This window comes from Micromys minutus (genome assembly GCF_963924665.1).
Source record: "Micromys minutus genome assembly, chromosome: 22".
NCBI lineage: Eukaryota > Metazoa > Chordata > Mammalia > Rodentia > Muridae > Micromys > Micromys minutus.
This window is the reverse complement of record NC_137957.1, coordinates 31829246-31844509: the sequence shown is the minus strand read 5'-3', so window position 1 is coordinate 31844509 and position 15264 is coordinate 31829246. Positions and strand designations below refer to the sequence as shown.

At 40.5% G+C, this 15264-nt stretch overlaps 1 protein-coding gene across 2 annotated transcripts in view; it reads left to right on the top strand.

Annotated features, from left to right (window-relative positions):
- The window catches only part of KITLG (KIT ligand), an 80201-nt gene that overhangs the window by 22492 nt on the left and 42445 nt on the right, over nt 1-15264 (top strand). For both annotated transcript variants that reach the window (XM_080935171.1, XM_080935170.1), the window contains exon 2: nt 10899-11012. In XM_080935171.1, coding sequence (XP_080791297.1) covers nt 10899-11012 — 114 coding nt within the window. The remainder of the gene's footprint in view (nt 1-10898; nt 11013-15264) is intronic.

Sequence of the window (15264 nt, the reverse complement as noted above, 5' to 3'; positions counted from 1 at the left end):
GGCTCAAATGATTTCATAAAAGAAGCTGAGAAAAGTATGGTTGGGGGTGGGGTATCTGCAGGAGGAATATTATACCTTCTGGCCATTGAAGTACACCTGTGAATACATGCTCATGATAACTGATGCCATTTCGTTTTGTGTGAGAAAGGGCTCCCCGTGGTCCCAAAACTCCCTGAGGGATTCTGGATAGTTTATCGGATGCTGGGGAGAGCGAATCCTTGTCTTCTGTGCTGTAGCAGCTGATAAGCAGCCCACATTCCATGACAACCTCACCAGCCCTTCCTCCTGCAACACCACTAAATCTCCAGCCCCATGGACGTGGTCTTCTGTGGACATTCCTTGTCACCTCAGTTCTGGGGACACTCTTGTCACAGCTGCTTTTCACCTGGCCATCTCCTCTATCTCTATACCTTTGAAGAAACTCTCTCTCCCACAAGCTGTCTTAGAGCCTGTGTCTCTAGATAAAAGGCAGATACATTGAACATCTCACTCAATTAGAAGTTGATTGTGGGGTTCTGGTAGGGGTCCTGGTATGTGTCCTGTTCCCTGATCTACCCCCTCCTCCATCCATAGTTTATCCTAGGCCTCTCCACTTTGTTACTTGTGAGTAGCTCCATCTGCCGCTGGTGGGTCTCAGATCTTCTCTGTCTTATCTTCCCTCCTTTTCAGGTGCCCCAAAGCTATATATATATATCCTAAATGCAGGGTTTCTCCTTCGCTCTATGCACATACACTGACTCTCCTTAAGCTCCAGTTTAGAACGATTTCATTTATCTGAACTGCTTGTTTACTTCATCCCACGATTTCAGTTAGGAACTGATTAAAGGGGTGGAGGTGGTGCTCAGTGGGACTCTTGCCTAGGAGCTGATTATGTTAAAGGAACATGTGTTTCTCCCACTACACAGACCTTTACATAAAACTTAATGGTTCGTTGCCTGTGAATGAAACCAGCTTTATTATTTCACTGGTCCAGTACTTTTCTCTGCAGCATAGTATAGTCTTGGTTAAACCCTAACAGTGATTTCTCAGGGGCAGGGCCCAAACGAAATCACTTAATTTCTCTGTCTAGTGTTTTTATTGGCCTCCAGAACAGGGCAGTATTTACTTGGTAAGTGAAATTATTATAGGAAATAGTTTGCCAGTTTTTCATCCCGTGTGAAGCCCTTGGTAGTCAGCGTATGAGAATTATCCTTCAAGTAGCCATTATGTGTGACAAGGACTTACCCTCACAGTGGCTTCCTCTTTTCCTCTCCTCAGTAGATTAATGCTTTAAAGTCTTCATTGAATTTATCTGCCTTTTATATTCAGCAGTTCTCTTGGAGGGAAATACAGACTTGTTGGCTTGCTTGTGAGAGTATCTCTTTGTCTCTGTCTCTGCCTCTCTCTCTCTCTAGGTTTGGACACAGCCTCCCAAGTATTGGGGTTACAGAGGTCCACCACTAAGTTCAGTGTCATGTTTTAGTACTGTTGTTGTTCCAAGAGTTTATTCACTGCAGACTTACTGTTGTGCATATGTTAAATGCTTCCTTTTTAAAGAGGCTTATTTTACTTCTTTACAAGAGGATGGGAAGACCAGGAAGAGAACTGTGTGTTAGCAGCTTCACCCAACAGTAACATTTAGAAGGAACTCTGTTGTTTCCTTTGTTCCTTTGAAATGACTAGACAGAAATTAGAGAAAGTTTGAGTCTGTGTATGTGAGTTAGCTCTATTCTTTATGATGATTGATGGTAAATCTTTTAAGCAGTTAAAAAAAAAAAATCCCTGAATGAGAATCCTGCTGCTTGCTGGTTTACTTGGGAAAAGTTTTTATTGTTGTTTTTGTTTTGTTTTGCTTCATATGCCCTCAGAAGACCTTACCTTAAGACTCATTAGTATACCTGTGCCTTGATAATTTACTTTCCTGCCTTTGGGTGGCTAAGCCCATTGACTATGTTCTAAGACACATTTGCACTACAAGGAAACTGCCCACTTCCATAGCAGGCTCCAGGGACTGGGGAGGAGATGAATGGTGTTTCTGGCTGCAGTGGCTGTTTTGTTCCTGGGCACTTCAAATATCCATTCTGTTAGTTCTCCCAAATACAGAAAATTAACCGCTCTCCTTTTGTTTACAACATTTCTGAGTTCATAACATGGAGCCTAGTAAAACTCCTCATATAAGACAAGAGGGCGTTTTGTTCTGTTAAGTTTACGGAAAGGGGGGCCTTCTGGTTTCCTGGGCAGCCCTGGCCTGGGTGTGCAGGGTGATTCCAAGTGCCACATAGCAAACGACCTCGGTAGGGCACAGGAGACTTTGTGTTCAGATCAAGTAAATGGTTTACTTTAGGGGAGCAAACCCTATTGCTGGCTTGTGGCTTTTCACTGTGTGGCAAGCTGTGTCCACAGGGGATCAGTGATTAGACGCATGTTCCTCTGGAGTCATTTAAGGTGGTTCTCCTCAACAATGTTTTGTTTTGGGGGCAGGGGTGGGCTTCAGCCAACTTCATCCTCCTGGCTCTTCCTAGAGCCATGCGGACTATAAAACCTACTCTCAGCAAAAGACCTGAGATCCGCCACCCAGTGTAGATTAAACAATCACTTCCCTCTCCCAGGACTGTTTCTGTTACATGATTTAGTCCTCCCGGGACTTGCAGACTTTTCATTATTTTCCTTCCATGATGCCCGCCGTTTGAAAGCAATCCTTTGCAATAAAAGAATATTGTAGTAAGTTTTATGGGGAGTGTGTGGGAGAGACTTTTGATCCCTAACTCAATGGGGGGAAAAAAAAAGTCAAGAACTGAACTGCCGTCAGTAAGATTTGTTTAGCGTGCCTGTGCGGTAAAGGTTATCTCACCCGGAGAGGTTATCACTGGCTGAGCGTGGCCTAGAGAGGATAGTTGTGCTGCTCTGAAACAAAGTAGCCAAAGAAAATACCAGGCAGATGGAGAGAGTGTTACAGGGGTGGGGGAAAAGCAAGATGAGTCTGCAAATTGAAGAGATACATTTAGAACAGAAGTCAGAAAAGAAGCGGTGTTCTGCTTCAGTGCTGTATCTCCCTTGGGGTATATGTGTATGTCTGTGTGCACACCCATTTGGGGAGGTACTGATGTATCTCCTTGAAGGTTTTAAAGCTCTCTAAAGAGGAAGAGAAAGCAGTGAAGGTAAAGATTCTGTCCGTGTATTGGGCTGCTTCACTGAATTTTCCCAACTGCAGCTTCAGTCAACACGGTTGAAAACTAGAACACAGACAGCACTGTCTGACCCCCAAAACAATGTCAAAATGTCGGTGTATAATAGTCCAGACTCTCCTTCCACACGACAGATACGGATTTTATCTGTAATTTAAAGGTCATACTCTGTTCACCGATGGCTCATGCTGTAAAGGCTTCCTTAGACACTTTATGCAAAGTTTTCATTCTTTTTCATTTTATTTATTTAAGGAGACAAACTCCCACTGTGAAAGCCAGGCGGCCCTGGAACTTACAGTGTAGTTAGGCTGGCCTTGAACTAACAGTAATTCTCTACCTCCCAAGTGCTAGGATTGTAGGTGTGAGCCAGCACATGTGCCTTGTTCAAACATCCCCAAGTTCCTTTCATCTCACCCATCCAAAGTTCATGAGCCACACAATGAATGTATAGTTTCTCTAGTTGGAATGGTTTTCCATTTTATTTTTATCACTACTTCATGAAATGGGTGAGGCTTTTATTTACTTACTTCATTTACTTTCTCATTTCTTGGGCTGACAAATGGGCATGCCAGGGGATCAACTGACTTGTTTGAGGTCCTGTGGTAAGGGGCTTGCCATGTGATAAGGGGCTTCCAGGGGTTTTGAATTCTGTGTTTTTCTCATGGTTTCTGAGAAAGGGAGAGGGAGAGAGGAATGTGTAAGTGAGTTCCTTTACCCCTGGAAACCTTTGTTCAAACAAAATCTTATTCAGGGACATGAATAAATAAGACAGTACAAAAGCTGGGTCTCTTTGCTTAAAGCTGAGGTTGGGGCTCAGAATTCTGGTAGAAGCACCCTTTTCGGCAGAACAGCTTGATGTGGTCAGGTTACATTCTTAATTAATTCATTCAGAAAGTGTTCATTGAGGCCGGTTTTGTTTTTATATTTTCACCGTGAAAATCACCACAAATTCAGAGGTTTAAAGAGCTACAAATAAATTATGACTTTTGTCTTTATATCATGTCTAAAATCGAGTAGACAAAGGCTTGAGGGAGGGGCATTGCCTTTCATTTTCCAGGTTGCAGAAGTGTCCTTTGCTCTGACTCTTGGGTCCCTGTCTCTGTTTTCCAAGCCAGGCGTGGTCAGTCATATCCTTCTCCTGTCATTCTGTCTCTGACCAGAGACAGGAAATGGCCTCCATCTTTGAGGGCATAGGTTAAGGAAAATCACTGAGCCCCACAGTGCAAGTGTTTTCTCTTGGAGTCCACCTCTCACTTACAACAACACAGTCACCGGCTAGTATTCTAGTCGTCTTCAGGGATAGCGTGCTGGTTCCCATGGGTTACCAGGATGGACCAGGCATGTTTTGTGTTTACACACCATCAAGAAAGCCTTCAGTGGGAGAGCAGGAGAAATGGGTCTTCCTCAAGGGAGAGACTACCAATTAGTTACCCAGTACCTAAGGGTCAGCCCTGAAAACATACATATATATACTGGTTAATCAGAATGAACTTCTGTATCTCAAAATACATACATACACACACATTTATATACATGTACATACACATCATATACATATGCATATGCACATACATGCATCATATACATATGCATCATATACATATACACATACATATACACATACACACGTTTATATATACGTACATACACATCACATACATATGCATATGCACATACATGCATCATGTACATATGCATCATATACATATACACATACATATACACATACATATACATATACGGTATGCATGTAACAAAAAACAGAAAAGGGGGCTATTCATTGGAAAAAGAGCAAGGACAGGTATACTGGAGGGTTTGGGAAGAGAAAACAGAAGAAGGAAGTGACATAATTATATTAGCTCAAAAAATAAAAGAAGTAATAAAATTTTAGAAAGAGCAAGAGTACACAAACGACAATGAAAATTTTTAGAAAAAGGAAAGAGAAAGCCTTCATCAGCTAGAGAAGGGACACGTTTTCAGTAAGAATATTATGTGATTAATGACTGACCATCTGTAGGAAAGGGAGTAAGGAACAAATTTAAGTGCAAATTGAAAACCAGTCCTTCCTGCAAGTTCAGCAACTTGGCGCTCCGTCCCGATAGCATGATGTGGTTGCTTTACTAGGCTTCCCTTCAATGCAAGCTTAATATTTCTATTTGAGGTCCACGGAACCAGGGAAGAGAATTAGCCATAAAGGTTCTTACAGAATCGTTAATACTGAAACTGTCCTGTGAATTCTACATTCTTCCTGCAGAGCTGTACTAAAGAATTAGACCTTCACAAAAGGGGGGCTCTTTCTTAGTGGTATCAGAGTACACGCAAACACCGCATTACCATGCGCATTTCTTTGGAACCACTTTGAAATAAAGTTCTTCAAAAAGCCAGAGCCTTTACTGTGACATTTGACTAAGTTAGCACAGATTTGATTTTCACCTCAACCAAGCACACTTCTGTAAAACTAGCAAAAAACATCTTGGCAGACATTTGTATTTGATTGACAGTTAAAATTTAGGCTACGCAGGTGAAGTTATCTTGCAATTGTTGTAGCAATCTGTCTTAATTGTATTTTAAGAAACGATCAAAGGACATACACTAAAAAGTATGATCATCTGAATGGTGCAGAATATTCAGCTGTGCATGGAATATGGAACAAATGTGTTCCCATATGTTTGGTATTTACAAAATTATTAAAGTACTAGAGATATGCGTTAGTGTCCTTATAATTGATCTGACAGATTTCCTGTAGTCTTGGGACAGTATGTTGTATTTAAAAGGACAGAAATTAGAATCAGACAGACTTTGTATGCTGGTTTCACTCTTCTGAAATAATATTGATTTCTTAATCTTTAAAATTAGGATACATTAAGATCAAGTTTTATTTGTTATTAGAGATGAAAGCTCCTTAATACATAGTAAATGTTGGAAACAAAATAGCTTTATGTCCTGTATTGCTCCACTCCCAGCCAAAACCTGGATCTATTCTATTATTTCATGATTTTCTAGTTCTGGTGAGCTATCTAGACTTCTAGTAGAAGCCAGCTTCTGTGCTTTAGACACCCATCTCATCTTGTCTACTCAGACGTGTGGCTCTAAGCCAGCTGTTGTCTATCTCTGGATAATGGCCAGTTGAATACATATGTGCTTCTAACTTCTTTCAAATACCCCCCCACCCCAGAAACTAGTACTTTCTTATCAATCACCACTCTGGGTTTTTGTGTTGTTGTTGTTTGTTTTGTTTTTGTAGTCTGCTTATTAAGTTGCCCTCCTCTGGCTACTTTTCTCTCTTGATTTTTGGAGCCCACATCAGGCAAGTCTTTTTAGGCTTCCTCAATAAAAAATCTCTTGGTTGGTATTAACCAGTGGCTTCCATGTTGCTTAATCCAATGGTTGATTCTTAGTCTTTGACATAATCTGGCCAGCCTCCTTCTTCTGTTTCATAAGATTTTGTTTCTTATTGAGACAGGGTGTCACTGTGTAAATCTATAACAACTTCTTGGGCCACCTGTCTCGAAACTCTAAATGCTGGGATTTGTAGTCATGTTCTTAATTTTTGGTTTTATGTGTTTTTTTTCCTATTCCATTGGTGTCTACCTGTTGGGCTCCTGCATAGTTCTTATCTTCCATGGAACCTGATCTTTGACACTGGAAGATGTTCAGTTTTTGTTAGTTTTTCTATTTAGAATCACTGACACTGGGTGACTTAATTCCTTCTGTTTGTGTAGAATCCTATTTCCTTATTAAAGGCATATTTATATTTTGAGTCCCATTCAATCCCCTACCACAAATTCAAATTCAAATACCCTGACCTGGTATCATCACTGAAAAACTACACAAGTTACCCTTAATACATTGTGTAACTTCTGGTCTTTGAGTTGCCTTGACTCACAAATCAGACTCCAGACATGATGCTCCTGATCCAGGGTTCAGCCTCCAGAGGTCCAGACTCTTACAATGTATTTTTTTGTTATCATACTTTGGTGGCCTATAGTGCTAACACTTAATTGGTACTTCTTCATTTTATTCTGCTTAAAATGTTTCTACCATTTGTTACCCTAAAGAAATCACAGTTGTCTTACTTATTTTATTAAATTTGGTTGATTAATTAATTAAGGTGTTCATTTTAAGATAGGGTAGCTTATATCTCAGGCTGGCTTCAATACTATCTAGCTGAGAATAACCTTGAACTTTGACCTCTGAACTTGCTTCCAGCTCTTTAGTGCTGGGATATCAGGTAGGTTTGCACCCCCATGCCTGGTTTTGTAGTCCTAGGGGTCCAATCAAAGGATTCTTACATGCTAGCATGCACTCCACCCCATCCCCTGCCCCTTATTAACTTGCTTCTGTTTTATTTTAATTCAAAGTCTGCTCATGTCCCTCCTCTGCTAAAAATTCTCCAATGAATTATGTTTCATTCACAGGAAAACTGGACTGTGGGCTGCAGTGCCCTTAATTTTGCCTCTGCATTTTCTCTGAAGCCATCTGCTGCTCCTGGTTTACTCCTGCTCTTTAAATAAAGATTTCCCCTTCAGTAGACCTTAGGGACTTGGCATCTGCTTTCTCAGTGGTATCATTTTCTCACAGATGTCTAAGTGGAGTACTTTAGTACCACTCAGTGCTGGGGAGGGGGGGATACCCAGGAGGTGCCCTTTGATCATTGTGTTTAAAATGCCAGTAGTTTCCTCTTGTGCTACAGTCCTGGAAGGACAAAGGTAAAGGCTAGCTCTCTCTGATGGTTTTTTTTTTTTTTTTTTCTCTTTAGACTGGAGAGTGCCAGGATATTCGATTCTCCCTAAATTCTTACCAAAACTGGAGCTCAAGATGTGTGTGTAGTCCATCCCTAGTTCATCCAAGAGCATACAGCTGAAGATATTAGGTAGCAATCACAGTGTCACAAGTGCTTAATTGCTGTGATTGGTCTTGATGAGTGACAGCCACTCTGGTTTAAGGGTGGAAGCTTCTTAAGGTCCTTGAAGTGTCACTGAACTGGGCAGATACAGCAGGAGTGTTGGTCCAGCACACCTGTCTTCTGTCATTGCCACGTGCATACCATGTGTTTGGTGACTTGCGGTAGACATTAGAAATGGGAGAACTGTGGAGCACCGGCTCACCTGTGTCTGCTCTTTGCTGCCTGTCTTAACGTTTTTCTCTGAAGTTGGAGAAAATGTGGTTCCATTCCAAACACCATAGAAAAGTAACCATAACAAGTAAAGAGAGTTGCCAAGTCTTTGTCTTTCCTGTACGTATAAAATTTATACCCAGACTCTACTGTTTAGCAGTAACTATGTAATAGCTTTATGTCTAAATAAACAATATGCACACCTGAATTAAAATACCTTCCTGGGGACTTAAGAGATTAAGAACAATGACTGCTCTTTCAGAAACCCCGAGTTCAGTTCTGTTTCTGTTTGTGTTCATCTACCTAAGTTAAAGGTGAAATTTATGGAAGTAGAGGTATCCTGCCTTTTAGTTCAGTGTCTAGCATCGCTTCTAGAGAGATATGTGGCATATGACATTTACTCAATAAAGTTTGTAATAACTATTTCTTGAATGAATGAGAAACTGTTGTCTGTCTGTCTCTCCCTGTTTCTCTGTCTCTTCCTGTTTCTCATCATTGTTTGACTCTGTCTGTCTTTCTATCTCTCTCTGTCTGTTCCCCCTTTCCCCTTTCCTCTCCCCAATTTTCATTTGAATAGTTCATGGTGAAGACAAGAGGCGTCATCTGCCTCCATATTTCCTAGGACCTACAATACAAACATTATTTCTGTTTGGCCAGTTACCAAGGTCCTTGGGAAGGCTTCCCAAATCTTATCAGGATAAAGGGCCTTGGAGAAATAATTTTCAGGAGGAGTCACATCTCAGCATCAAGCAATGTAAAAGGAAGGCACGGTATAATAAATACCCAGGAAGGAAGACTGTGATATTAGGGGGGGGAAACCTATGTGCCAAGTTTTTCCTCAAACAGGGATTCCCAGACAGATCATCTTACCATTTGGTCTTTATTGGGGTCCAAGGGAGATGGTCTAATGAACAGTTATGTCTCTAGAGTGCTCAAAATAATCCTAAACAAACTCAGGGATTGTTACTGTTAAAGGGGATCCCAAGCAGTGACAGAAAAAGAGATTTAATTCCATCTGTAGGCCACTGCATCTACAGAAACAGTATCACGGTGCAACACTTTAGCAAATAAAAAATTCATTGTGTGGTCCAGTGTGTCAGTGTGCAGATATTGATTGAAAATAATTTAGTTCCTTTTAACGTAGAGTTAGCCACATAAGATTCTAGCCATGGCCATGTGTGATTTTGTATAATTTTTAGATGTCATAGATGAATGCTAGTTCCTAAAAAAATCTAATATGCTTTTAAATATTTTCGCATGCTTTTGTTGAGGTTCTTTACTTTTTCTGTGGTCATTCTTTATCAGTGTTTACAAAGACCTTGTGTTTTTAGCTCTAGCTAGAGTCACGTCACACTTTCTCTCTAGGATTCCCTGGTGCTGCTTTTCTAACCCTTTGTCTCCCCTTAAGATTAATTGATTAATTGCTTTCTTCTCTGTGCTCCCAAAAGATTTATCATGGGTGAGGTATTATTTATTTACCTGCCTCTGAGTTTCAAGAACATCTTCATTATCTTCGTTTCCCTGGGGACTGCCGCAGCCTCTGCCTCCTGAACCTTGTTCTATAAATGGTTCCCGAATTAGGGAATGACAATACATTTCTGTGTTGGCTATGGATGCATGCAGCAAACGCATACTGAGGGATGTTCGTTTGTATGATGCTATCGTATGTGTTTGTAGATCCTTGAAGGGGAAAAAAGAGAGGAAATTGGGTGCTCAAGGTTGGAAACGTCTATAATATATACTATGAGAAAGAAAAACAAATCATGCATAAAAATAACCAATTCATCATGTAAGGTATAATTTTTCTTTGAAGGGTATATGTGTCTGTGAAAGTAAGAGAGGTGGGAAAGGGAAAGAGATAGAGAGAGAGGGAATACGAGAGACAGAGAGAAAGGGAGAGAGAGAGAGAGAGAGAGAGAGAGAGAGAGAGAGAGAGAGACCAAGAGAGACAGAAAGAATATTTTGCCACCATTCAAAAGTATCATTGTATTGGTGAAGAACATGGCTTCTCTATAGAAGCTAAACAGACTGACTGCACCTAGTAACTCTTGCTGTTGTAAAAATTAGGTTAAATTCTGTCTTCGATCTAAAGACATGCCCTTTTGCCAAACCTCAGAGCAGTGTGCCAATGTAGAGATCTAAATGAAAGTTCCTTTCACAGTTGTGTTTCTGCTCACCAAATTGTCTACGTTTAATAGGAGAGTGGTTCCCTTTAGCCTTAGGGTATGAATTTCATGCATTCCTACTTTTTCTGAGGTCCCCCTAAGTGATGATTCTGTTACATGTTGCTACAAGTTCATCCCTAATTGCCATCAGGAAACTGGCTGTAGAAAGCTTACAGCAGAAGTTGTAAGCAACAGTAAGGCCATTGAAAGAGTAATTCAAACAGGATTGGAGCCAGTATTATTTTGTTGCTGTTGCTCTTTTTCTTTTCAGTTTGGTGAGAGCATCTTGAATGCTTAACATTTAAGACATCAGCTTAAAACAACAACAATAACAAAACGCTGCTCTGGAATATTTGAACCTACCACATATGGTATAAGATGTTACTGGTTTGCATAATTCTGGATTTTTTAAAAACTGATGGACACCAAGAAATGTTTCTGCTTTTTGTCTAGACTTGGATTATCACCTGCATTTATCTTCAACTGCTCCTATTTAATCCTCTGGTCAAATCTAAGGAGATCTGCGGGAACCCTGTGACTGATAATGTAAAAGACATCACAAAATTGGTAAGTAAGGAATGACCTTAGCATCTATGAATCTTCCCTGTGCTTGCTGACCATATAGGTTTAGGGCACCCACAATATAAGTTCCTAGCTTTCTACGACGAGGAATCACTGTACGACCCTGAAGGGCTTCTTCTGGGCAGATGGGAGATGCTTAGGTCATGGAGGGTTTGTCTGTACAACTGGACCTTTGAATGGCAACGGAGTGACTTTGGTTCCTAGCTGGTCTTGTCCTCTCAGTCAAAGACAGTGACTGGCTTTCCCCTATTATCTACTGAGTGAGTTTCATGTCTGCCACGCGCCTTTCTGGTCTTGTACAAGCCATAGCCACAGGACACCTGTACTCCCTATCAGCACAAGACTGTCCTGTGTGACAAGACGTTTGACCTCAGTGAATGTAGCAGGAGGAGCAGAGCCACTCTCCTCCATGACTGTCACCCTGGAAGTCCTCCCTCAGCCAAAACCATGCAGTACACATGTGTCTTCAGCAGAACCCACTTCCTGCTTTGTTTCTCTTGGTAACTTCTGTTAAGACTCAGGTCAGGGAGCAAAGTACAATGGAGGTGCAATACTTCCTACTCTCCTGGCCTAGGAGAGATACTTTATAGTTACTTGGACCACTGAGTATGATTCCAGTATCATCAGAGTTTGAGCCAGACATGACAACATACACATGCAGTGACTCAAGAAGCTGAGACAGGAGAATCGTGAGCTGGAGGTCGGCCTAGTTCTTATGTGACAACCCAAAAGAAAAAAAAAAAAGAAAACTGAGTGAAAATTTCCCAACTCTGTGTCTCTAGGTGATTATAATTGAGGAGGGAATACAGCTGATACAAAAATGGGGAAGAAATAAGAGTTGTTATGTGGAGAAATAAATAAAATAAACTTAATTGATATTAGTATATTGAACAATGAGCTTCACCTTTGGATACACATTACTGGTTTGTGGGTTGTTGTTGTTGTTGTTATTGTGTGTGTGTGTGTGTGTGTGTGTGTGTGTGTGTGTGTGTGTGTGTGGTGTTCATAACAAAACTTGGAAATCAAAGCTGAGTTCTGCAGTTAGGTTTTGTGTAATTTACTCTCAGTGAAGAATTAGAAACACACACACACACACACACACACTCACACACACACACACACACACACACACACACACACACGATTTATGCAGATTCCTTGACATGCCAAGACATTCCAGATTTAAAAGCATTCTTGCCTAGTGTGCACAGGGCCCTGTGTCTGTTCCCTAGCACTGAAAGTCATAAAATAGCTGACAGTGTATGAACACTTTACTTGAAGTCTGGTGAGCAAAGCAGTGTAGCTTTTTTTGTCTGTTGGCTCTCAGTTCAGTGTTGAATATCTGATTATGGGTAGGCGAGGGGGGTTGAGGAGGAAGTAATTTTGGAAGAAGAAGAAAAGAAATTTGTTAATTTGTGACCCAAAAAATCATATTTAAAAAGGCGATATGTGTTTTATTCTAAGTTCTGTGTCTATCCACAGAAGCTGTTCATTTGTTTACCCTCCCTTGTGTGTATGTGGGGGTAGGGATGTGGTAATAAGGAACTGTGTTTGTTAAGTAAGTGCTTTATCTTTGAGTTACATGTATCGCCAGCACAAAATTCAAGTATTTGAAAGATTTGTTGTTTTCTTCTCTGTGTGATTTGTTTTGTTTTGTTGCTTTAAATAGGACTTTCATGTGTAGACAGTCCTGGGCTCATCAAACTTGTGATCTTTTTAATCCATGCAGAGATACCAGGCTCATTGTCCTAATTTCCTTTTCCATTGTGAATAATAAAAACTACGTAAGAGAGAAGAGTTTATTTGGCTCACAATTCCAAGTTCTATTCCATCATCAAGAAGAAGTCAAGGGGACAGAAATTTGAAACGCCTGGTGACATCATAGTCACGATTAGCAGAGGGCAATGAAGTAATGCATGGATGCTAGTGTGCAGCTCAGTTTCTCCATTCTAATATAGTTGGCATGTCATGCATAGAGAATGGTGCCGCCCACAGTGGTTAGGTGTTTTTGTACCAATTAGAGCAAGCAACACAGTCCTTCACAGATATGCTCACAAGCCAACCTAATCTAATGTAGACAATCCCTCAGGTAGACTTTCTTGCTAGGTAATTCTAGATTGTCTCAAATGGACAATTAAAGCTAATCGTCACATTTATTGTCCAGTGTTGTTTGGTGAATGGAGAAAAGACAGGCTACACTTTGATGCACATCACCATTTCTTGTGGTGCTTATGAAACACTGGGCCCTAATCCAAGGAACTGATTCAATAAGCCTGGGACAATGTCCAGGCACCTACATTTTTCATGAAGTTCTGTAAAGAGGTTTCAGAACAGTTTGCTTTAGATGGTCTATTCAGTCAAAAGTTTAGAGACAAAGTGTTCAAGATGTAGCTCAGTGCAGAAACACTTGCATGTGTGAAGCCCTAGGTTCAATATCTAGTACTAGGGTGGGGGTTGGGAGATCAAGAGGTTGTTATTGTCCCTGTAATTTGGTCCCAATGCTATAAGCGATTCTACATTATGCAGATTTTAAGCATGTCTATTAATACAAAGTTCCAAAGTATGCTTAAAGTAGGTCAGTGGAAAATAACCTTCTGGAGCTGCTACTATATTGGCGGATGCTGAGAGCTGTCTAAGAGAACTGCAAATTTCAAATAGGTGGTCGTGGGCTGAAGAGATGCTCAGAAGTGAGGATTACTGGCTGATTTTCCAGAGGACCTGGGTTCTGTCACTCACTTCTGGCCTAAGAAATCCAATACACACTTCTTACCTCCTCGGCACCAAGCACACACATGGTGCACAGGGTATACATGCAGACAAAGACTCATATACATAGCATAAAATACATCGTAAAAATAGCTGGTCTGTTTGTTGGGAGATGAGGGTGTATCCGATCACAGGCTGAACGTATGAAGATTAATGCAACGCTAAAGAGAAATGTCTTTATTTGTTATTGTAAAGTTTCAGAAGGACCACTTCCTGTAAATGTCAAAGTGCTATTTTTACAAGTAGCACAGGTGGGTATGACAAACACCTTCTAAGACTCTCTATTTTTGCATTTATCTTCTGATTATGATTTTTTAAAAATAACTTGTAACTGAACAAATACTGTATATACAAATGTACAAATAAAAATATTTTTTAAAAACCCTCCAAAATCATTAAGAAGATGAGAAATAAGAAAGGCTTGGAAAGGGGGAGTTTGGTAATATTTGAAAATAAGTCAAGTTAGGAAAAACAGGCTTTGAAGGTCCCTTGTAACTGAATGAAGACCTATGCAACTCAAAGCCTGTATTTTATAGAGGAGGAAATTAAAATGTATAAAACAACCCCTGAGCACAGAAAATCATTGATCGAGTTTGATATATCATCTCTCTGAATTACAGTGTGAGTGCCCCACTGTACTAGTACAGTAAACAGTGGGGCCAGCAAGAGGGCTGCTCTGTAGCTAAAGGACCTTAAGGACAAGCCAACAACTCAGGTTCTGTCCCTGGTTCCTCCATAAGGGAGAAGAACACTGATCTCATGTGCACAGGAGCACACACACACACACACACTAAATAAATAAATAAATAAATAAATAAATAAATAAATAAATAAATAAATAAATAAATGTAACTAGTTTTAAAAATTTCACAGCATACCATAGGATCCAGTTTGTGCTCATGTGTACTTGGGTTAAAATCATGAATTTGGCTAGATCTGTGTTTACATCCTAGCTCTTCTTACATTAGGTAAGTAGTTACCTTTCTACATCTCAGTTTCCATTTTAACATTTTGTGCTATACATTAAGCAAGTTTTTCTTAAGTCAGTTATTATTACATAAATTCTCTCTGTCCCAGTTTTCTTCATATGTAGAAGAAATTAATTGTGCTTAATCTTATCAAAAGGTTGTGAGAGTGGAAATAGAAAAATCTCTGCATAAGCGCCTTCTAATGCTCGTTGGCCTTTTACAGTGGTGGAGGTGGTATCCCGGGCATAGAGTGAATGTAGAGCTGCTCTACCTGTAACCATAAGGGGAAACTGAAGAGAGCCAAAGCCAAGCTCTGGGGCCCTTTCCCTCTTCCTGCCCCCAGGGACAGTGGCTGTCAGCGGTTCCTATGGCCACCAAATCCTTTTGACTTTTGTTTATAGATCCCTGCTTCCAGATTAAACTTGGTTTGGCATAGATTGGAGCTTTTAAAAGAATGCTCAAAAGCCACCGCTTTAACCAAAATTGGTAGGATAGGAGAGGAA